The sequence below is a fragment of the Syngnathoides biaculeatus genome, chromosome 17, assembly GCF_019802595.1.
Source record: "Syngnathoides biaculeatus isolate LvHL_M chromosome 17, ASM1980259v1, whole genome shotgun sequence".
NCBI classification, from domain to species: Eukaryota; Metazoa; Chordata; class Actinopteri; order Syngnathiformes; family Syngnathidae; genus Syngnathoides; species Syngnathoides biaculeatus.
This window is the reverse complement of record NC_084656.1, coordinates 2,734,477-2,758,589: the sequence shown is the minus strand read 5'-3', so window position 1 is coordinate 2,758,589 and position 24,113 is coordinate 2,734,477. Positions and strand designations below refer to the sequence as shown.

Sequence of the window (24,113 nt, the reverse complement as noted above, 5' to 3'; positions counted from 1 at the left end):
ACAAAGTGTCTCGACTTCAGTCAAACTTGGTGGCGGGGGAAGGGCCATGGTCTGGGGAGCAACAGTTCATAGAACCACGAATTCAAACTTGTTCTGTAACATGGAGAAGCTGAGCATGACTTGCTGAAGATTTTGAGTGTAAAGGTGGCCAACTGGCCTAGCATGTGGCACAGTCGCTGTGGTAGCGATGGTAGACAGGGATGTCCACTGGTTTGAGGTTCACGGGTTTTAATCTTGTCTGCTGGTGAACTGTCCTTGGGCAAGACATCGATCCATTTTCTTTCACTTATCTGGGGTCAGGTAACAGTGGGAGCATCTTGAGGAGGGAACCCCTGACTTCCCTGTCCTCAGCCACTTCGTCCAGTTTGCTGGTTGTGTGTGTATGTGTGGATTGGGATGGGGGTGTCGTAGTCTCTCCATTTGTCCCTGGAACCTCATCCTGGTCAGGGCGACCTCTAGGGGGGATCCAAACCAGATGCCCAAGCACCCCATAACAGGCAAGACACTGAACCCTAAATTGGTTCCAGGTGCCATTCTAAATGACAAACAGTTCTCAATTGCCTTGGCAACCTGTCAAACTCTGGTGAACGCCTTGGTCAAAGAAATTTGAGAAAGATAGAGAAACAAAATAATTGAACTTTATCAGTCTGGAAAAGGTTACAAAGGGAATTCCAAGTCAGTGGTGGACTCAGTTGTCCATACCTAAACTACATTATACAATTAAGTTTAATGACTGGAATGTTTCCTCCCACATCCCCAAAAAAATGCATTGATTTGGGACTCTAAATTGCCTTTAGGTGTGATTGTGGGTGTGACTGGTTATTTGTTTCTCTCCATGTGCCCTGCGATTGGCCAGCAACCAGTTCAGGGTGTACCCCGCCTCCTGTCTGACGATAGCTGGGATAGACTCAAGCACTCGCGTGGCCCTCGTGAGGATCAGTGCCTCAGAAAATGGATGAACTTAAATATCTCCAGGCACGTCTTTAAACTCACCTGAGCAATACCTCCTACCATCTTGCTTTTGACCACCACTGCTTGGTCATCCTGGGCGTCGAACGCTGCCTTCTGTGCTGCCTTTACCAGGTTATCCGAAGCTCTCTTCACAGCATTTCCAGCAGCCTAGAGACACAGACACAAGTTGAGAAAATGTTAATATTGTTGGAACACAAACATTTTTTATTTAAGGTTATAAATCTTTGTTGATTACCGGGTACCTATTTGCAAAGGAGTGATTGAACATAGTTGGAACGACACACATCTTTGTCCCTTGTGAACAGCAACTCCTTAAAGGGAAGGGAAGCAACCACTCGTGCTCTGAGACAAGAAAACCATAATCTTTTTTGTGGGGCCTGGGAATTGCTATAAAAGGAAAAGTATGGGCTGATGTACTGAACTCACACCCAAACTTTTTTCTGATTGGTCTGAGCAGAGGAGCTTTCTCCTTATGCGGCTCTGTCGGCTGGAATAAACACTGAGCCTGGAGTAGATGGCACAGTCACAAACACTATAGAATTATTTTCTAACAATTCACCTTTGGTTGGAATTATGGAGTTAACCAGACCCTGACATACTACAAGAGACTCACTACCCTGGGATAGTTGCAGTCCAATAAGAATTCGGATGTCTTATGATTTATTGTCATTGCCTGAGATACAAGTTTAATTTGTTCTGTGACCATGCTCGTAACTCAAAACACATGTATGTCAAATCATCTTTTCCCATTTAAATGAATAGATATGCGATTAATCTGTTCTTGCCTTCACCTGAAAAAAAGATGTAATGTGTAATTTGATTTGAGAATCTACCACTCTATTCCTCTACTTCGGAAAACCACTTTAATAGAAATAAAAATAAATCGTTTGAATGCTGCTCTTTATGGTGTGTCACCTTGGAGCTGTATAACAGACACAGTTACTGTTGTGTTCATTGAAGTGGTATTTTGAATCCCACGTTCACAGTTCTTTCCAGTTTTTGCCTGGATTAACAGCTTATCATGTTCCAGTGGGGTATGTCATGCCTACAACTTGGGCGGGTTTCATTATAGCATTTTTCTTTTCTGATTTTCTCTCTCACAGTGGACATGCAGCTCCCATGAAAATTTCAGACCCCTCCATGATTTCTAAGTGGGAGAACTTATAATATAGCAGGGTGTTGAAATACTCATTTTCCTAACTGTAATTGCCAGGCTGCTCCTTAAAGGGGAAGGCCACTCATTAAAAATAACAATGTATCAGATAGGTCATGTCATTGGTACTGTAACTTTAAAATAAAGATTTTCATCAGATATCATTTAAGGTTGTTTATCTCTGCAATTTTGAATGTTCCCAGTTGCTGAAATTTTGGCGAGTCACATGACCTACGTGCGCAGATGTGACGTATCATGTGCTCAACCTGAGGGTCGGTTACGTTCCAACACAGTTATTTTTAGCGCTGATTTCTCGGATTTATCCTCATCTGATGAAGAAATAGAAGTATTGGTTGAGCGGGAAGACGGAGGAATATGTCCATACAGATTTGAACCTGTGGCTGTCAATAATGTTGAACATTTGGATGGTTCTTCGGACAGGAATGACGCGGAGTCTGACTACTCAAAGACTTCCGCGCGGGACGTAAGTAAGCGGGGCCTTTGTTTATGGTATACAAATATGTACACAACAGACAGACCTGTGACTGAACATGCAGGTGTGTGAAATTCACAATACCATTAATCACATGGCGCAGTTAGAACTGGCGTGCTAACAAGACTAACATCACATGTCTGAACCTTATGTCCTTACTTCCATCCATCAGTGTATGCAATGCAAGAGATGTGGCAATCACGTATTTTGGTGGCAAACATACAGTACATCCCAAATTTAGTGCATTCAGAAGTACATTCTATTGCTCCAAATGGTTTATTAGTTGACAAAAGCCAGTGTCCTCAATGCCGGTCAAGGGTTGGACATCAAGGGCCATCGTTTCCATGATGAGATCCCATCACAACTCAATGTTTGAATGTTTGCATAACATTTACTGCAAATAGCAAGCCCAATGTCGTATTTTGAAAAGGTTAAGAAATGTGCTTGATTGAATATCTCTATGCAGAGAGAAGTACTTGATTTATTCATCTAGCGAGCTGTACTGACAGCAAAGAACAGATATTGCTTCACAGAATTTTCCCTTTCATTCTTGGATTTATTTTCTTTTTTTTTTAATTGGACCCATTTATCAATATTTCATAACTCTTCAAATGTGTGAGATAATTATTTTGAATAATTGTCGTGCATCTTCAGTATCTTGAAAAATTAGGGCCCTCGAATCTCAAGGCACTCCTGTAATGAGATTTTTTAGGGCACAAATTCTTCACCACACAAAAGTGTCCCTTTCAAAAAAAAATATAGAGTATATACCTAGCTGCTGTTTTCAAACTAGAGTACAGACCACCACTGCCCACAGATTGTGGTGTTGGTGTCATGCAAAAGGTACGGGATCAGATGCCACTCAATGCTCCAGTCATAATCACTTTGCAATTGACTATCATTCCAGGATGTAATTCACTTTTCATCCAAAAACTACAGTCAGATTGGGGGCAGTTCTGCTGTACCACGCCTCGCCCTGATTCTCGTTCAACCTGGATGCCAACTAGCTTTCACACTGTGGTGTACTCATCCATGTGTCATAAAAAATAAATTTCTCACAAATCTAAATTTTTAAATAGAAAAAAAACCCTATTAATTCATGTCAGACTTCTGGCAAGAGAGTTTTGAAACATGGCGAGATCAGCTTTAAAAAGAACCATTAAAAAGAGGGAAGAGTTGAAATGCGAATAGTGTAATCAGAGGTCAGGGCTAATGTTTCCAGTTCTGAGTGCCATTGGTTAGCTGGTGGATTGTTTCCAAGGCCTCCCTGGACATAAATGTATGGGAATTACTGTGGTGGCAGCTGCAGGCCCAGAAGAGGAGGGGATAAGCCGCTGCTGATTGGATAAGAGAACACGAGCTGGCTGGGACTGGCTGATATGCTCTTCGCTAAGATTCAAAAAGTCCTAAATATAGTATATAGAGGTGTTTCAAATGACATGCGATACTTGCATGTTCAATTTTCTGGAAATAGCCAAAGTTTCGGTTTCACAATTTATGAGTTTTTCAACTTGTTGCTAAGGCAATTCATTTGGCCTTAACTTAAATTACTTGAATTACGAATGAATTTTTAATTTTCTGGAATAATTATTCGCAAAATATGTTTCCTGACATGCACTCAGGCTGCTCAAAGCTGTTCAGGATTATGTAAAGATTCACTCCACGCATTACATTTCAGTTATAGTATCTTATTTTTTGTTGTATATTAAACCTCAATATGGCTCCCAAAATGTAGAAACTTCAAGTTACTGTGCTACTACGAAGCTTGATATATCAACCTAGACTTCCTTGAAGAAGCAATCTTGAACCTCAATGTGAAGGTTCCTGGATAAATAAAGTATATAAAAAGAATTTTGGAAGGAACACAACCACTGTTTCTCCCTCACTGTCAGAAACTGAGACAGCTGTCCACTGCAACAGCTGCTGTTCACTGTGGGGACTCAGGGAAGCTGCAGAGTATTGTCATGCCATTCTAAAGGTATATTGCATGAATGTACCATAGTGTGTGAGAGATCTGAGTTTTGAACATGGACCTTGAATAAATTGTACTTTTAAGTCAAGGCACCACCATATATTACAGACATGAAAACACCAAAAGCCTGAAAAAGTGACCAAAGGTGACCTGGAAGACTCTGAAGAGTACAATAAGCCAAAAATACCCATTTCGTTCATGTAGAGAAACATTTATGTGCACCGCTCAATTACATATTGATATACAAATTTAAGATTAAAATCAAACTTGCCTCTTGTTTGCTTTTTTGTTCTGGCCTCCAACTTGAGCCAGGCCCATTTCTACCTGAACCTTCAAGTTATGCCACACAAAAAGCGTCCTCGTTTTAGGCACTCATCCCGTAAAAGAAGGTTTCACTTAATTCTTCACTATTACCAACTTCAAAGCCTATTGCAAATGCATCCTCCAAGAAAATATGACGAGTTCAGACGCAAAAGCAGATATATCCATTTTTGTTGTTTCTGATATATATATATATATATATTATATATATATATATATATATATATATATATATATATATATATACACACACACACACACACACACACACACACACACACACACACCACACACACACACACACACATGAATATATCAGGGATAAAGATAATCACAATGCCTTTTCTTTAATATCGTGCAGAGCTATACAGTACACATTGGCATGTTGTGCTAACCTGAAGCCTCTTCATGGTCTGGGAGTCTTGATCAGCCTTGACCTTGCAGGCCACTAACAGCTGAGCAGTGGAGGCTGCCACCTGCTTGGCAGAAGATATGAGCTTCTCCTCACTTGCATGTCCCTGAACCGCTGAGTTGGCAGCCTCACAAAGATTGTTGGTGGCTGCGGCTACCATTCGAGCCTAAGGAGTCAAACGCATCGACATGTTATAATTGGCCAGGAGAATATGCGATAAAGTATTTGAAGCTGGATGCAACAGACTCACTGCAGAAATCAAGCCCTGAGACCACTGTCCATCATCCACTGCATTGGCTGGAATGGCTCCCACCTGTAAATATTAAAAAAGGTCTCATTGTCTTGTTGTCCTTCTGTTTACACAATATATCTATTTCTGAGTAATGAAAGACCAATCATAGATAGTTATTATTAAGATAAAACTAACTGAACTATTGCTCTAAATACTAGAGGACTCTCCATCCTTTGCACAATTGTAATAAAAACCAAAAAGTGTTACATCTTTGCCAGACTACCAGCAGCCTTCACTGGATTGCCCTGTGACTGTTACCACAATGTCTTTATGTATCAATTGACTGTGTGTCTGTTGTTGTCATGTATGTTGCACTATACCAACTCCCAACTACTGGAGACAAATTCCTTGTATGTTTCCAAGATTCTTGGCGAATAAGTTATTTTTCTTTCAGATTCTGATTCTGAAAAGAATGCATAGCTGTCTTTTTAAGGAAATATGAGCATGCAATGGCAAATTTTTTGGGGGGGGAACTAAAAATTGAAAGAGGTGGCTTTCTGCTAAATAATATGAATGGGAAAATGAAAATGAAAAACTGGAAAAAGATATGCTGTTGATATCGGTGTCTATGTGAAACTATAGTGGGAGGAAGAATTGTTTGAACCCTTTGGAATTTCACAAATCTCTGCACAAAGTGGTCACAAAATGTATTCTGATTTTAATTTAATGCACAAAAACAGAGTTTGCTTAAACTAATACCACACTAACAAATATAAGTTTTATATTTATTTATTTTTTATAGAAAATAAACATTCAGAACTGCATATCATGATGTAGCATTGCAAGCTAATGGTACCCTCATGGTTGTGTGTAAAGATACTGCCATTCCATAGAACACATGTTCTGACTAGAGCAGCAAATTTCAACCTTTTGTAAGCCAAGGCACCTATTTCCAGTTGAAAAATCTCACAGCACACCAATAAAACACAAAAACCTCACAAAAAGTAGATACACTAATTTCTGTATGTACTTACCGCCATCTAATAGAAGCCCATTAATTTATGTCACTATGCTTCACTGCCATAAATAGATGAAGAAAGACATTATTTTTTGTAAATATATATTTTGAACAATTAGGTACACAAGTATGTACAGTAAATGAACAGGTCATTTAAAGCTCAAGTGTCGTCAAACGGCTGATTTTTGGTATATTATTAATGAAAAACCCAGAGCCAATATGGTCCCATGTGTTTTTTCACCACAAAACATGATTTTGACGTTATACAGCTTTTTGTAACTCCCGCCATGAAAATCCTCTCAGGAATTTGTTGTCGAGAGGAAGCAGGAAGTGATGTAAAGGACAGTGGCACCCCCTCGTGGACTTGTTTGTTTCCATTAGTATTACCTCCGCGAAGGTAGCTCGTTGTTCCTTCGTGTTAGCCAAAATGCCGGCTCATTGCATTGCTGGACATTGCTTGAACACTCGGGAGAATGGAATTACCCTTCATAAGTTTGAAAGAGACACTGTTCGTTGTGAAAAATGGATTGCACGGGTGCAAAGGACGAGAGCTTCGTGGGTTACAAATACCAGGTAGGTGTGAATACAGCTTCAAAAAAAAATAGTTTGGGGCGGACCACGTAATTGGTCTCTCTCATAACGTAACAAAAGATCCGCGTATGAAATGTGTCGATGTGCGCGTCGCCCAGCCAACAATGTCTCACTCAGCCTGCAACATAGCTCGGCTCCACCCCCTCCTTATATAGCACGGCGGGCCGAAACTCAGCCACACCGGCTGAGGCGCCGCGTTCGGTGGTCACATCTTCCGCGAAGGCTGCGCGTCGGGCTTTGCGACGGGGGCGGCTCTGAAGAACCCAGCCGAGAATGCGTGACTCAGCCGGCTCGACTGTGACTAAAGCAGCACCGCTCGGCTCTGTCATAAGCCACACCGGCCAGCTGCAATGAGCCGCGATGGCTCATCTCCGCCGCGGTAGTGGATCGGACGGGATGCGGTTTGGCCGTGATCGGATATCATCTGAATATGGCTCGAAACTATAGTGTAATATTGCCCTGAGGGCTCGAAACAATAGTGTAATATTGCCCCGGTAATTTCACTCGGTTGTGTGGTGTTGTCCTTTTAGAAAAGAGCTTCCGTGTCAGAAGGGGCGTCGGAAAAATGCGAATATCTCTCTTGTTCGGCTTCCATAGTAGCAGGCACTGCGCGTTTACAATGGCGGAAGTGATGAAGACATCAAGGACAGATGACGCGACTAATGTGGCGACCACTTGGATGTCGAGAGACACTCAATTGAGGAACTTTGTGCATGGATGACGCGCTCTCTGCTCACTTTTTTTTTCCGTATAGACATTGAAGTGAATACTGTTATATGTATTTTTCATTACAATATCTATTTTAGAATGTTTATAGGGATGTCACCCGCACTTTAAATAGACTCATTGCTCAATTTTATGATTGGGTCGTTGATCGGTTATAGTTTTTTAAAACTTGATGATCAGCCCAAAAAAATCCTGATTGTGTAACACAAATGTGGCAAACCTGCAGCTCTTTGGCAGTTTTCATCTTGCTCTTATAAAAGAATGTAAGCACATTGAAATTTTTTTATAATGTTCATGCATGCATGGGTCTTTTGAATTTATTACCGTATTTCCGTGCTCGCTTTGCTTGAGTTTATTACAGTATTTTTTGATACCGTAGATCACAATATACTGCTTAACAGGTTGGAAACATGGGTGGGACTAAATGGAACAGTCCTTAAATGGTTGAGGTCCTACCTGGAGGAAAGGAGCTACTTTATGACCATTGGAGGTGCTCGGTCTCAGCGAATGGCAATGACCTATGGGGTCCCTCAAAGGTCAGTTCTTGGGCCTCTCCTGTTCTACCTGTATATGCTACCTTTGCGTCAAATTCTTCAAAACTTTAATTTTGACTTACTTCCATAGCAACGCAGATGACACACAGTTATATGTAGCAGTGTCTCCAGATGACTACAGTTCAATTCAGTTATTGTGCTACTGTCTAAATCAGATAAATAATTGGATGACCCAAAATTTTCTTTACCTAAATCACAACAAAACAGATAATTATTTGTGGCAATAAAGAAAAGAGAATTGATGTCAGTAAACACCTAGACTCTCAATCTTTAAAAATCAAAGAACAACTCCGAAACCTTGGTGTTCTGATTGATTCTGACCTGACTTTCAACCATCGTATCAAATCAATCACAAAAACTATCTTCTACCATCTGAAGGACATATCTAGAGTGAAGTCTTGTATGTGTCAAGCAGACCAGGAAAAGGTCATTCATGCTTTTATCTCAAGTAGACTTGACTACTGTAATGGTCTTCTGACTGGACCCCCCCCCCCCCAAAAAAAAAAAAAAAAAGTATTAAACAGTTGCAGCTCATTCAGAATGCTGCAGCTTGCGCTCTGATCAAAACAAAGCAGTCAGAGCATATAACGCCAATCCTAAAGTCCTTGCACTGACTTCCAGTCAGCTTTAAAATAGATTTTAAAGTTCTGCTACTGGTCTATAAATCACGAAATGACTTAGGTCCTGAATACATGTAAGAAATGCTTACGGAATACAAACCCAGTAGAGATCTGAGATCGACTGACTCAGGTCAAATAGTTGAGCGCAGAGTCCAAAGCAAAAATGGTGAAGCAGCATTTAGCTATTATGCTACACACAAATGGAATAAGTTGCCAACAGAATAGAGGTGAGGTCAGCCCCAAGTGTGAATGTTTTTAAATCCAGGTTGAAAAGTCTTTTTTTTTCTCATGCTTTTTAGAATATATCCACTTTTTGATCATATTACTTGCACTGTATGTGTTTTTTTTAAATATTTTGTTTGTCATTTGTATTGTTTTTATCCCGTTTTAAATGTTTTATCTCTTTGTTTTCAAATGCCTTTAATCATGTAAAACACATTGCGTTACCTTGTGTATGAAGTGCGCTATACAATAAATTTGCTTTGCTTTTGCTTTATTTTCACAAAACTGGCATGGGCACTGAATGAAAATAGCTTGAAGTTTCCCAGTTGGATCGCGATCTTTGTAGAAAATAATTTGTCAAATTGAATCTCAGAATCCAAGTGTGAAAAATGCACAATTGAACGAAAATATGTGATTAATATGAGAAAGCTCCCATTTTTTTTGTTGAGTGCAACGGCAAGCCACTCTGCCTTTTGTGTCAGATGTTTCATCACATTTCAGAGCTTCAAATTTTCCCAGACACTTCAGCTAACTCGACATTAACATTAATCTGGAATTTCCAAAAGGGACTGAACTTCGTAGTCGCAAGTTAGTCACTGAAAAATCAGTGACTAACTTGAAGAAAATGAAGCATTCAGAGACTAATGCTTGGATTGTGTCAACTGGCTTGGAATATTGCAAGGGACAAAAAGCCCTGCAATACAGGAGAATTTATTAAAAAAATGTCTTGGTGACGTCGCTGAGCTCTTTTATCCTGGAAACAACAATTTTAAACAAAAGGTAGCAGACCTTTGACTATCCCGCCACACTGTTGAACAGAATATCGGACAGTAGCGTGCCTATTGATTCACAGTTGTACTGAGACCTCCAAATATGTAAGTATTTTAGTGTTGAATTAGATGAGAATTGTGCCAAGACTTGGCTGATCTAGTAATTTGTCTGTGTGAGAAAGAACACACTTTTTTTGATTAATGGCCTCTGGTCTTGGTACTCTGTAGGAGTCATGTTGGTGTGTGACATTTACAATAAATCTGGCTGTGCAAAGGTATGTGTGTGAGGAGGGAATGAGGTGACATTCCGCATTCCTAGAGCCAGCTTCTGTAGCTGGGGATCGGATTGCCAAGGTTCCTGGTTTCAGCCTCTGCCCAGCTCACACTGCACTCGACCCCCATGCCCCTTCATACAGGTGGTGAGCCCATGGGACGGGGGACCTATGTTACCCTTTCGTGCTGTGGCCGGCCGTGCCCCACAGCTGCAGGCCCGGCCACCAAGCACTCACCTTCGAGCCCCACCTCCTGGTCTGGATCTAGAGGAGAGCCATGGGTGACCATACGAGGGGTATGAAGCCCCAGACAACTTAGCTCCTACAATCATTGGGACACACAAATCGCTCCACCATGAGAAGATAACAGCTCAAGGAGGGGTCTTCATAATTTCATTTCGATTGATTGTATAAAGCTATCCGTACCATGAAGCTCCTTCACCATGTTTCACTGTCGTGATAAGGTTATGATGTTGGTGTGCTGTGCCATTTTTCACCCACATGTTATTATGCGTTCCTCCTAAACAATTCATCTTTGGTTTCAGCTGTCCTCAGAATATTTAATATAAGTTCTCATTAACAAACTTTGAACATATACAGTAGCAATGTTTTTTTTTTTTTTTAAACACAGCAAATACTTCCTCCATGGCATTCTTCCTATTCCTGTAAACAGAGATATTGTGCCTGTGATTTCTATAGCTTTTCAGCTGACAATATAGGTTTTATTTTGATTGAATATTCTGCTCTTGGAGTCATCTTTACAGGATGGCCACTGCTTGCAAGCAGAGCAAATTGTTGAACTTTCTCCATTTATAGATAATTAACTAACTCTGGACTCATGACTATCAAGACTTTTAGTGACATTTTTTCCGGCTTTATTTAAGTCACGAATTTTAATCATACGTTTTCTGATAGCTTCTCTGAGCGAGGCATGGGACACATCAGGTAATGCTTCTTGACAAAAGACAATTCCAAACTGGTTTATGTTTTATAGTGGGCAAAACAACTTCAAGCCACACCTTAAATTTTGTCTGTTGAATTAAACTGATTAGGTCTTGGAGAATCCGTAACCTTATTGTTGTATGTTTTCCTTCTGATGCTTTTAATGTTTAAATGTTATTTATAATAAAAACATGAAAACACAATTGTTTGTGTGATATTAGTTCAATCACTTTGTTCATCCTTGAGATGAAGATCAGACCACATATTAAGACCAATCCATGCAGAAATGTAAGAAATTCCCAAGTGTTCAAATACCACAGTTCCAAACTGGTTTATGTTTTATAGTGGGCAAAACAACTTCAAGCCACACCTTAAATTTTATACCACAGTTCAATTTTAAAATATTTTTTCTTTATTTTTCTCAAAACAAGTTAGCATTATTCATAATGTTTGGTATTTTTAAAGTTTGGGGCATTGTATAGTGAGGGGCTCATCGCTGAGTCTTCATTGCGAAATGTTTCATGTTTTAGGGTGACCCATACCTTTCCTTGAGCCACCAACTCCCTCTGTGCTGCTGAAGCAGCTTTAACCAGGGCACTGGTGGCAGCTGCGATAGACTTGGCTGCTTCTAGAATTTGTTCCTCAAAGTTCAAGCTCTCATCTGCTTCCTGTTTTAAGGGAGTGAAACCAACAGTCAATAAACAGAATGTGCAACACCAGTGATGAGCTGTGAAGCAGTTAAAACAAAAAGGTGCACTCATTTTTGGAATGCTAAGTAGACAACAGGGTTCAAGAACAAGATATATCCGTCCATCCATTCATCCATCCATTTTCTGAGCCGCTTATCCTCACAAGGGTCATGGGAGTGCCGGAGCTTATCCCAGCTGTCATCGGCCAGGAGGCGGGGTAAACCCTGAACTGGTTGCCAGCCAATCGCAGGGCATAAGGAGACACAAACCAGTCACACTCACAATCACACCTAGGGCCAATTCAGAGTGTTCAATTAATGCATGTTTTTGGGATGTGGCAGGAAACCGGAGTGACGCACAGAGGCACGGGGAGAACATGCAAACTCCACACAGGTGGGGCTGGGATTTGAACCCCGGTGCCAATGCTCTACAGCTGCTCCACCGTTTCATCCAAAAAGATATAAATGGAGAGATACCAATTCCTGTACATACACACACACGCACACATATATATATATGACGCCATGTATCAGTGGCTCAGAAATGTAGATGTAGGTAGATATACACTGTATATATAAGACCTTAGGTTTGGTCCTGGGTCTCAGCTGCTCCAGTTTCTTGGCAGCTGCTTCAATGGCTGCTGCTGCACCAAGAAGCTCATTCTCAGCGATGACAGTCGGATCCTCAGGATCTACCCATTCAGTGCCTACAAAACAGAATGTTTCCAGCATTTTGCAAGTCATGGTACTACCTGAATACCTTACACGGAATGAGTACTATAACCCAATAAACACACACACAAACGGATATAAAACATGTAAATGGGAACCTTTGAAGAAGGTACCTTGTTAAAATAATACACATCATACCAAAATAAACTTGTTGGGCCTGATTTGCCAAAGGTTTGCACTTGCAAAAATGGGAACAAATGACAAGATGCTGCTATGGACTTCTGCTATCTGTGACACAGCCAAACATGACCAAACAGCTCAACAAAGATGAGAACAGGCCCACCGCAAGAACATGGGTCAGCAATCTTTAATACTCAAAGAGCTATTTTGTCCATCAAAAACAGGAAAAATACCCCTGCGCTTTTTTACTATCTATCCACATTTTGGGGAGCTCAGTTAAACTCAAATTCAATTTTAATTTAACAGGCGAATTCTTGAACCAATCACTGGTACCTCTCCTGATGAACATTTCGAGAAATCCCTCCTAGGGAAAATATTGTCTATAGTTACAAAAATTCAGGTTACAAGTTTCCTTATTACAAATTTCGAGGAACATAAAAATCCTATATCTTTGTTTGTGTGGTGCAATAGCACTACTCTCCCATTAACAATCCCCGTAGCATCTTCCTGGCATCCTGATGGCAAGGAGGGACGTCAACCTTTACCCATGATACACATCCTGTATCTTGGTTTGTGAGGCGAAATTAAGCGGCTCTACCATTGGGTACCGCCGTTGCATCTTCCTGGCATTCCATTGGCAAAGAGGGACGTCAGTCTTTACCCATAATGCTTTGTGTACCCCTTGGACACTTGACTGTCACCAAATCACACAAGCACACATTGGAAAACTACAACTTTTTCTTGAGTTTTTTGTTTGTTTTTTTGCAACTTTATTCATCTTTATTCACCATGGGGCCAAGAAACGATGCCTTTTGCTCGTCACTCACTCTTCTCTTTGCATAGTTGCCCAATGGCAAAGGTAAATGAACAATTTTTACTATTCTTTACGTTGGCGGGAGATGGGGGGGCGCGAAGGGTGTATTGGAACGGATTAGGCAATTTACATGTAAAATGGGCTTCTACATATGGATTAATTTCGTAAATAGAGGTACCACTGTTCTAGATTTGAACTTGTTGGCATAGATGAAATCAAGTGATGGGGATTTCAAACAGATAAAAACAGAAGCTGAAAAAGCAGAAAAAGACAATGGGCCACAGGCTAATTGATTGGGAAGCACAGTTAAATTACTTTCAAGTGCCACAACGTAGCAAATAATCTTATGTAAAAACTGCTGAAGTCCAACTCATCATTTTTCTCTCAGAGAAATGCATTTTGGTGCAACTACACGGAGTAGGGGTGTGTATTGCCCACCTCGACTGTGAACATTGTAACACATTAACAGTGGGTCATCACCAATATTGTTCATGTGTCTACCTACACAATAAGGTGTCAAACGTTTTTGGGTGAAGCCCAAAAAATTAATTTCAATCATTTTATTTTAGCAATTAAAGACCTTCCACATACTAGTGCATTAACCAGAACAAAATTATTTTGGATTCAGCAATGTGGCTAATTTAAGTCAATACATTGGGCAGGCCCAATACATTTGTTGAGCATGATGTTACTCAACATCTATGAAGACTAATGGTTTTAATGTGATGATCTTACATATCTACTGTTAAAACAAAAGATAGTTTAGTAAAGCATATATCAGATCGCTTCACTAAAAAAGGCCTTAGATGTTAAAAAGGTACAAACAGACATGACAAGAAATTAAGTTACAATACAACTGCCTTTTTGTGTGGCAGGTACAATACCTTTCATGGCCTCTGCAGCCTGGATCAACTCAGTTACAGAGCCTGCAACCCTCTTGGAGTAGCTGGCCAAATGCTGCTTCAAATCATGAGAGGGCTTCTGGATAATCTGAAAGAGCGAGGGGAAAAAAACGAGATTTTATTGAACACATAACGGGTCTATCTGTAATTTTCTTGTGCCTGTGACATCATTTTCACACACTGTAGTCCTTAAATGTTTCTAGATTATCATTTATATTGAATTTACAACGTGACTCATTGCTGAACAGTCTTGTGTGATGTTTAACGTATGATTAGTGAGTTTTATCGAATGTTCTCTCACTGCATAACGCATTTTACTTCAGAGGTTCCCGTTAATCCTCTAACTTCATGATTCCGTCCTTCATTGAAGCCTTCCAATCCCAGAGGAGATAAATTAGTACAGCATTATGAATGCTAAACTTTGCTTAAGAGTAGGTAGGTTGTTTTTTTCCCTCCACTTACGTCTCCATTTCATTTAAAAAAAAATGGCAATTATGACAAAAAAAACTTTTTCCACTATTAATGTGACTTATAACATGAACAACTCAATATTTTTGAGAGGGTAAGGACAAAAAAAAAAAACTGAGTTAATGTGGTGGCACAAATGCGCACACCCTCCTATAACTGGCTGTTCAAAATGAACCTATCACATTTAAAATCATAGTAAATGGGATTCAGCGCACATCTGCCAATCATTTAAAATGCCTCTGATTAAGCCCACCTCAAATTTCAGAGGTTCAGCCAAAAAAACATTCCAAGTGCTGTTCAGTATCCTATTACTCCTTTGTAGATCATGATACAGGAGTCTACAAAGTACAATGCTAAATTGTCTAACATTTATTCAGTCATATTCATGACAGCATTTAGTGAAGTTTCTATCTCATTCATTTACCACGCCTCATTTAATCATGTTCCCTCAAGACAACATCAGGATATCTGAGTGTTAACACCATCAGATGCAAACCATAAGAGGCCAATTTCCAAAATCTCAGCCAGGGTAACTACACTTTCATTGGGGATGTTCATTTTACATTCATTTGGTGTCCTCAAACTGTCCTACGTAGACATGCACTATTCAGGTTGGAGAAGTGTCTGACAGCTGCAGAGTATTAAATAGGCTCAGCCATTAGCCGGCTCAGGTTTATTCAGATGTGTTGTTATGACAAGATAGAGGTGAGGACGCAATAGTAAAGGAACGCATGCAACATGCCAAACTAGTGCAAATGCCTGGACAAGTAAAATCGCACAGCACACAAATAAACTGACACTCACACTCGGGTAAAACGATTCCTGGAAGCACACCAATGTTTGAGCTTCAAAAGTTATTCTCATACACCGGAAATGTGACTTAGAAATGTGCAAAACCCATGTTAAAAACAATCAAGAATTATCTAAAAAAGAAATGAGTGTACAATGGTGGTTTAAGCTAATATGCCACATAGTATCACATCCTCCTGACATAAACAAAAATACAAACCATGTTACTAAGTAACATGTTAAGCCCCTCAAGGGTAGGACTGTTTCTGGACCAGATTGACTGGGTGTGGACAAGGTGGTTAATCCATTTCAACTGACTGGAACAGAAGCAAGGACTCAGATCACATCTATAAATATATTGACAGTGGACTTTATTTTAAGCAATTTATTCAAGTGTTTGGACTTTGGATGATTTTTTTTTTTAAACGGTCAAAAAAAAAAAGCCAAACTGAACTGACTTAAATATCTCGCATATAACAGACTGAGCATAAGATTACCTTGCCATAAATAAGCATTCATAAAATAAGGTCAACCACCTTCTTTGTGTTAGAAAAGAGTGTATAGTATATGGAATATTTGGTCATGTGTCATGTATGTCTGTAGTTTTTGGATTATGTATAAACTGAAAAGCAACAAAAGCATTTTTCAAATTCACAATTTAGAGATACGTTGCTTAACAAATGTATTAAAACATCCCCTGATTGAAGGTTTAAGCCACAGCAACCAAAAATTAACAGGATAGATAATTACCCAAATTATTTTATCATTGTAAATTTCCATGAATAATACACACCAAAAAAGCATAAAAAAAAATCAACATTAATAGGACATTACTTTTGTAGAATTACAACAAACCACAGTGCTTTCACTCCAACATGATGTCATGTCCATTGTTACAAATAATGCATACAGTATAGATAATGCAGTCAATTTTAGCCACTAACGACGCTGCATGGCCTCGCAGAACCCACCATGATGGCACGTGTTAAAGAGTCCGGATTGTAGCAGAGCATGCTTGGAATGCATTACTGAATGCACCCAATAGCTTCTGTTACTACTGAATCTATTTGTGGGGTCTTAACTAGATGGCAGATTTACTTCTACTACCGTTACGTCACAGAGTACATCTCCCAAGTTATAAAAGTGATCACCGTTGTTTTCAGAAGGGAACTGTGAAGTAGGGTGGCAGTTTGACAAAAGGCTAATGTGAGATTATGGAGGGCATCCAAATAAATGCTCCTAGACAGTAAGACCTTCAAATTTTCAACAGTACTTAAAAATATACTCCTTCCATGAGCACACCTTACTCTATCTTTGAGCATTGCATTGTTTCGCCTAGGTTGAGAATTTACTTGTGGTGCTTGGCAGGGCGGCGCTGTGAGGTTTGATCAGTACATTTAAAAAAACCTGGTCAAACAAAGGTTTTCGGACTATGTTTACTTATTGTGCATGGTCTTTTGCTTCCGGTCCCCAAACTGGTTGCAGCTTAAACAGTAATTCAATAAATCCTGCTGAATTTGGACCGAATGTTGTGAATACTCGATGTGGGACACTCCTGGTGACGACTTCAGTGGACTAAATTACCATCTGTGCCATTTTATTACCTAAATTGGAGCTGTATCGTTTGCGTTGAAGCTGCTTGGCCTAAGTTAGCCTAGCCTAGATCGCTAACAACAAAACGCGTCGTGCTTGTGATAAAATCACTGATGTTGAAGAAACATCGAACGTGGACTCAACCTTCAACTACTAGAATGACATCCATTGTGGTTTGAATCTCTTCCATCACCAAATCCTTGAAATCACCATATCCTTTTTATTTTCACAGAGGTGGTATGTCATTTGTGTACCCTATGTGATGACTGTGTTTATGTGATTGCTTTCATTTGACCTTAATTTTAACATAGTTTATGTAATATGTGAATTGTGTAATTTATGTGCTGACTTTGTTCATTTTATTCTTTTTTGACTATCTGCAGCTTGTTGGGCAGCACAATATTGTGCAACCTGTCGGCCGGTCTCAAGCCCGAACAAGCTTTGTCACAAAGGCAGAGGGTTGTGTCAGGAAGGGCATCCGGCGTAAAACTGTGCCAAACATATATGAGCGTTCATCACACGATTTCGATAATGGTGAGGTCGTGGCCAGGGCTTCCTAAAACTGTCCTACGTAGACATGCACTATTCAGGTTGGAGAAGTGTCTGACAGCTGCAGAGTATTAAGTAAGGTCAGGCACTAGCCGGCTCAGGTTTATTCAGATGTGTTGTTATGACAAGATAGAGGTGAGTACGCAATAGGAAAGGAACGCCCCCGGAACTGTTAATCTGCAAGGTGTAGGTAGAAATTCTGATAATGTAGGGTGTAGACAAAAAAAAGGAGGAACGCGGCTTAGTAGGCAGAAGAAGAAGAAGAGGAATGCACAGACCCAACAGCTGTGTGTAGGGACTTTGAATGTTGGGACTACGACAGGAAAAGCTTCTTTCAAATATGATTTGAACCTCAAGCAGTTGATTTGCCAAGACTAAAGATAATAAAGTCCCTTTATAAGATAGAGCTGTGACAAAAGTGCACACAGTTGGGGTTATTTTATATTTATGTATGATTTTAAACTCATTTTATAGGTACAAATTGTAGACGCGACACAACTTGATGGGTGGGGTCTTCTCCAGGTTTGTTTCTCTACACGCTTGTATCCCCCTCTCCCCTGTGGGTTATTTAACTCTTGACTCCTGCCTTCTGTGTGTCATTTGTTTCGGACCACCACCACGTGATCAGAGCAACTGCTACTTAACTACCAGGTACACTTCATGCCCAGCGCAATCACTATGTAACTGGTCGTTACCTGAAATCCATGAAAGTTTTTGCTCCACACAAAATCTCAGGTTTGTACTCTCTCTCGCCCTCTCTGTCTCACTCTCTTGTCCACACTTCATGCATTAAACGCTCACATTTTCAACATTAGTCCAACACGATGTTCCATTTCCCATTTTCTGTGCATATTTTTCTTCTTTTTACCATATTTAGTGTTATTTTCTATCTTTAGTTAGACTCCCCTAGATCCCTTTTAGATGTCATTCTATAGTCTATAAAATTCAACTCTTGGCTGTTTTGTGTGGGTTGAGTTTGACAAACATCTGTTGTCTCAGACTCAAAGTTTCATAAAATGTAGCAACGTTCAAATTACAAGACTAATAAAAGGTTTGTGGCCACTTTCCTTAGATTTCAAACACATGAAAAGTGATGTCGTGCCCCTTTATGAGTCAATTTAGTTTGATTTTAATGATGAATGCATATATCTGCCAAACCTGGAAATGAACACAGACGTTTACCTCCCGCATACCTTTTCCCAAATTAGTTACATTTTTAGGTAACCCTCATATGTGCTACACAATTTAACCACTTAGTTTGTATCAGGTACCAATGACCAAGGCCATAATCCATGTTGAGGCCCCACATCGTCACAAGCTGAAAGAACCGGCACCCCCTCCGATATAATTTGGCCAACAATTGAACTGCAACCAATGCATGGAAACAAGCATGCATGCATGTGAAGGGAACCAACGGTGTCAGTAACCGCTTTATTGCAGTAAATGCCAAGTGTAAGAACTCTCAACTTCAACAATTACTTTTTGTCAATATAATTTCACTGAAACAGCTCACTCCCACTTACTCTAAATTAGTTTAGTTAGATTTCTGGTCCCTGACTAAAAGTAAGAATGGTCTGACATCAGCAAACATGCTGTTAACAGACATGTTGTGGTATAAACAAAGACTATTACACCCAATGCAGCTCACACTTAAGCTATTTAGTCATGTTGTATACTCACCGGCTTTGCATAGATACCATCATGAAGCACAAGTTTAGATACAATAAACATTTACAGAGTGTGGGAGGGGGGACGAAAAAGAGGTTATTAAACTTCAGCAAGATAAAAATGTGTGTGTAATGTGTACAATAATTCTTGACACTGTCATCAGGGAATTGATCTAAAATGCGGAAAATGATGCTTTCTCTAATGGAGTAACTGTAGCTGTAATGTATTTTAATCATGGAAATATAGGTCATTAAAAATCTAGCCATCTAATCATATTTGTATCAAGGCAAGAGTTTCCCATCCCTACTTACCACCAGCACATGCTCCAGGAGTCCCAGGTATCCAGTTGCACATTCGTTTCCATAGCGCAGGGCTCTCATCCGGACCTCCTTATTCACCTCTGTATGGTAGGCAGCTTGCTAAAAGTGAAAATTATGGGAATGTTTTTTGTTTTTGTATTTACCTGTCCTTTACAATACCTTTTGTGCTTTACTGTGCAACAGGGGTGTTTGAAATACTCCCACCACTTATTTTTATTCTGACGTTTAGTGAAAACGCAGCCAGACAGAAAAGTGGATAAGGGTTTGATGTACTGAATATCTCTATCATTAAAACAACAAATGGGATTCATTAAGTATCTACCTTAAGGAAATTTGTGGATGACATAGGTTGTTCACACCCACCTCTTGTGACCATGCAGGATTTTCCTTGCTCATAAACTTTGAAGGCGTTTTGTCCAGCTTTACAACATCTGGCATTGTGAAACCATTAAAATAGATACAAATAGTATTTGTTTGAACCAGTGGGTGCTGTCTCAATTTTAGCCATGAAAACCCCTGCCCTGTATATGTACTACACATTGTATGTACTGTAATACAAGTTGTTCCAAAAAAAAAAAAAAGTCAGCTCAAATAAAACTATCAATTGTCTCGACTTTGACAATCGATGACAAAAAAAACCAAATAACAATTTGAGGCTGATGTTTAAATGTGTATTATGTATGATAAAACTGTGTTCTGTGCCAGCTTAAAAAAAAATGTGTCCAATGTGTCTGATGGGATGTAACTGAAGAGGAAGCTAGTCACTGGTCTAAATTATTTATTCTCGTTTTAAAGAAGATGACCGATGTGCAAAACATATTGCATACATACTAAACAAACACACTTTTCCTTCATAAAATTGTCATTACTAACAGCCAGCTCCTTTCTGATGTATTAAATAGGGACCACCAAAAGTAGTGTACAGAGTTGGTGATGCACCACATTGAAGAAGGGTGGGACACCTCCACCTGCAAGTTGGCATACCCATCCAGTGAGGGACTCTGCCAGGTGGACACCACCTACTCCCCAAGATCCAGGGCAGTCCCCCATTTCATCTAATGCACCCTGACCAGTCACACACCTCCCACCAACACAGCATTAACATTTTAATAAGCGACAGCTCCTCAGGTTGAAGACTTTAGGAAGGGCTTGAAAAGAGTCTGTCCATCTTACAAGCAATTACAAGCATTAAAAAATGCCCTTTCACAATCCCCATTGGTTGAACAAGATAATTTCCACGTGTGTCTTGTCTCAAGATACAAAGTCACACTTCATAAATCATCTATATGAATTTCCCAAATACCTTGCAAGAGTGGAGCATCTCAGCAATGGCCCTTCTACTGAGGTTAGCAGTGGCAATAACGTCCTCTTGGCGACAGGAGTTCCCAGCAGCCACTGCCTTAGCTGTTGCCATAGTGATTCCTTTAGTCATTCGAATAAACTCCTCAGGTGTGGTCGTCTTTGCTGGTGGGTCTGAGCTACTGAATATCTGTTTCATTGATTCAACAAATAGGCTTGAATTAGCATGTACCATAACAAGTAAATTTGTCTATGACAAACATTACTCACATTATTATGATTGTGCAGGGTTGTTCCTACATGTAAAAATTTAAGGTGTTTGTGTCCAGCTCTAAAACATCTTACATGATGAAACCATTAAAATATATGAAACTACTTCACAAAGAAAGTATTTGTTTGAACCACTGGGCAGGGTCTCAATGTTAGCCACGAAAACCCTTGTACTGTATATGTAATTTTCATACTGTATGTACTGTAGTACCGCTTCAACAAAACAAATGATCAGCTCAAATTAAACTATCAATTGTCTTGTCTAACCCTACAGTGACAATCAATGGCAAAAAATAACTTGATTACATACATACAATTTGTGCCTGATTTAAGATGTCTATTACGTATGTGTCCAGTCTGTCTTATGTAACTGAGAAGCATGATTGTCACTGCTCTAAATGATTTCTTCTGGTTTCAAAGGAGACGATGGCAGATGTGCATAACATACTAACAACAACAAAAAAAATCCTCTTGTTTTAAAAGTGTCATTACTAACAGCCAGCTCCTGTCTGATGTGTTCAATAGTGGCCTCCAAAGCTCTAGTCCCCTTTGTGGCTTCATCCTCAACAGCCTTGACCGTCTTCAGGAGCGATGTAACATTAGTCACCATCACCTGTTGCAGACAAAGATTAAATGGATTATAAAGCGGTTAGACCAGTTGTAAATGCCAATAATCAAATATCTCTTCATTTCATCCTAGTAACACAGTGCCGCTTTTTACCAGCAAGACAACCTGGTGTCTGATTTGATTTTTACAGCACCTGAGGGCCAGATTTATTAAGATCCTAATTAGTGAGCACTATATAGTCCATTCACTCTAACAGATTGTACGCATTGTTTGTAGACGTGTCACGGACTCTCTTCTGATTGTGATCTTTCACAAAGATAGATGGAAATAAATTGTATATTCACTGACGCTATCAGATAGCACCCACTTTTGTCAACAGTTGTAAAAGTAATGGAGGCCAAAAAGAAAACACAGTTTTGCACATTGAATAGCGCTGATGGTTTTCTCACCACTGAGCAAGACTTTGGACATTCTGCTGCCCTGTGCCGTTATGCTACCCAGCTTTCATCTTTATCAGGCGGACCACATCGCAGAGCTAGCGTGGAAATCAAAAGGCGGTGGAATGTGCTTCTTTATCAATGAGAAATGGTGCATGGACATGATACAGCTCAGCCCACACTGCACCCTGTTTTTGGAGTTGTCGTCCTTGAACTGTGAAATGAAGCGTTTTACTCGCCGCATGAATTTGCCTTTTTCCGTTCTCTTGTTTGTTTACATTTCGCCCTAAACTAGCATGAATGCAGCACTGCTAATGCTCACCTAGCAGGTAAATGAGATTGAGAAAAAAAAAACAACCTTAGTCACCCCTTATTATCTTAGGAGATTTTAACACAGCTAAACTTAACTGCGAGCTCCCTAAATATAAGCAGCACGTAAAAGGTCCAATGAGGGAAAATAACACTTTCGACCACTGCTATACCACAAACATGCATATCGCGCAATTCTTGGCCTTCCCTAGGCTTCGCTGATCACATACCTACATACGCGCAAGTACTTACGTGCGTGAAGGCTTTGGTAAAATCAGTCATAAAGTGGACCAAAAAGGCCAAATTAGAACTTCAAAGCTCGTTTGACTGCACAGACTAGAGTGACTTTTCAGCAAGCATCTTAGATGAATTCACAGATATTGTTACCGCATGTCAGTTTCTGTGAAGAGTTCTGTGTACCAACAAAAACTTTGGAGATTCAACAACAACCAGCCATGGCCAGACTTGGGCAACTCTGCCAGGCTAAAAAGGTTGCATATCGTAGTGGGGATTGGGCCCGCTACAATCGCACTAGAAACCAGATGACGAAAGAAAGTAACATTGCAAAGAGGGATTATGCAGCTCATGACTCCAAATCAGTCTGGCATGGATGACGATCACTCACTAATTACAAGCGATGATCCCCTCAGTAGAGAAGAATAGTGGGTTAGCCAATGACCAGAACAGCTTTTACTGCAGATTTGAAAGTGACACTTTCACTCCATACACCTTCCAAGTCGCACCACCGTCCACTTCGACATCTCCAAGTTCATTTAACATCCATGAACAGGATGTGAGGCAGATCTTCAAACAAGATCAACAAAGTGCCAAGCCCAGACCTTGTGTCCCTATCCTGCCTCAAAGTATGCACAGACCAACTTGCTCCTGTCTTCACAAAGCTCTTTAACAGGTCTCGAGAACTCTGTGAAGTACCAACGTGCTTCAAATGCTCCACAATCATACCGGTTCCTCAAAAAGCAGCAGTGTCAGGTCTTAATGACTACAGGCCTGTTGCCTTGACATCTGTGGTCCTGAAGTCCTTTGAATGCCTTGTGTTGGACCACCTCAAGAGCATCATAGGTCCTCAGCTGGACTCACTGCAGTTTGCATATTGATCTAACAGGTCTGCGGATAATGCCATCAACATGGGTCTGCACTTCATCTTTGAACATCTTGACAGAGAGGGAACCTATGTGAGGATCCTGTTTGTGGACTTCAGGTCTAGGATGCACACCATCTCTGAACTCCTCTCCTCCAAGCTTCTCCAGCTCAGCGTCTCACCTGCCTTCTGCCAGTGGATCTACACCTTCCTGACGG

At 40.2% G+C, this 24,113-nt stretch overlaps 1 protein-coding gene across 4 annotated transcripts in view; it reads right to left on the bottom strand.

Annotated features, from left to right (window-relative positions):
• tln1 (talin 1) overlaps positions 1-24,113 on the bottom strand; it is a 160,291-nt gene that overhangs the window by 1,985 nt on the left and 134,193 nt on the right. For all 4 annotated transcript variants that reach the window (XM_061847653.1, XM_061847651.1, XM_061847654.1 and 1 more), the window contains 9 exons: positions 21,979-22,095; positions 21,217-21,402; positions 19,905-20,012; positions 14,509-14,614; positions 12,541-12,665; positions 11,813-11,938; positions 5,574-5,636; positions 5,307-5,489; positions 994-1,119 (listed from right to left, as the gene is read on the bottom strand). In XM_061847653.1, the coding sequence (XP_061703637.1) occupies positions 994-1,119; positions 5,307-5,489; positions 5,574-5,636; positions 11,813-11,938; positions 12,541-12,665; positions 14,509-14,614; positions 19,905-20,012; positions 21,217-21,402; positions 21,979-22,095 (1,140 nt within the window). The remainder of the gene's footprint in view (positions 1-993; positions 1,120-5,306; positions 5,490-5,573; positions 5,637-11,812; positions 11,939-12,540; positions 12,666-14,508; positions 14,615-19,904; positions 20,013-21,216; positions 21,403-21,978; positions 22,096-24,113) is intronic.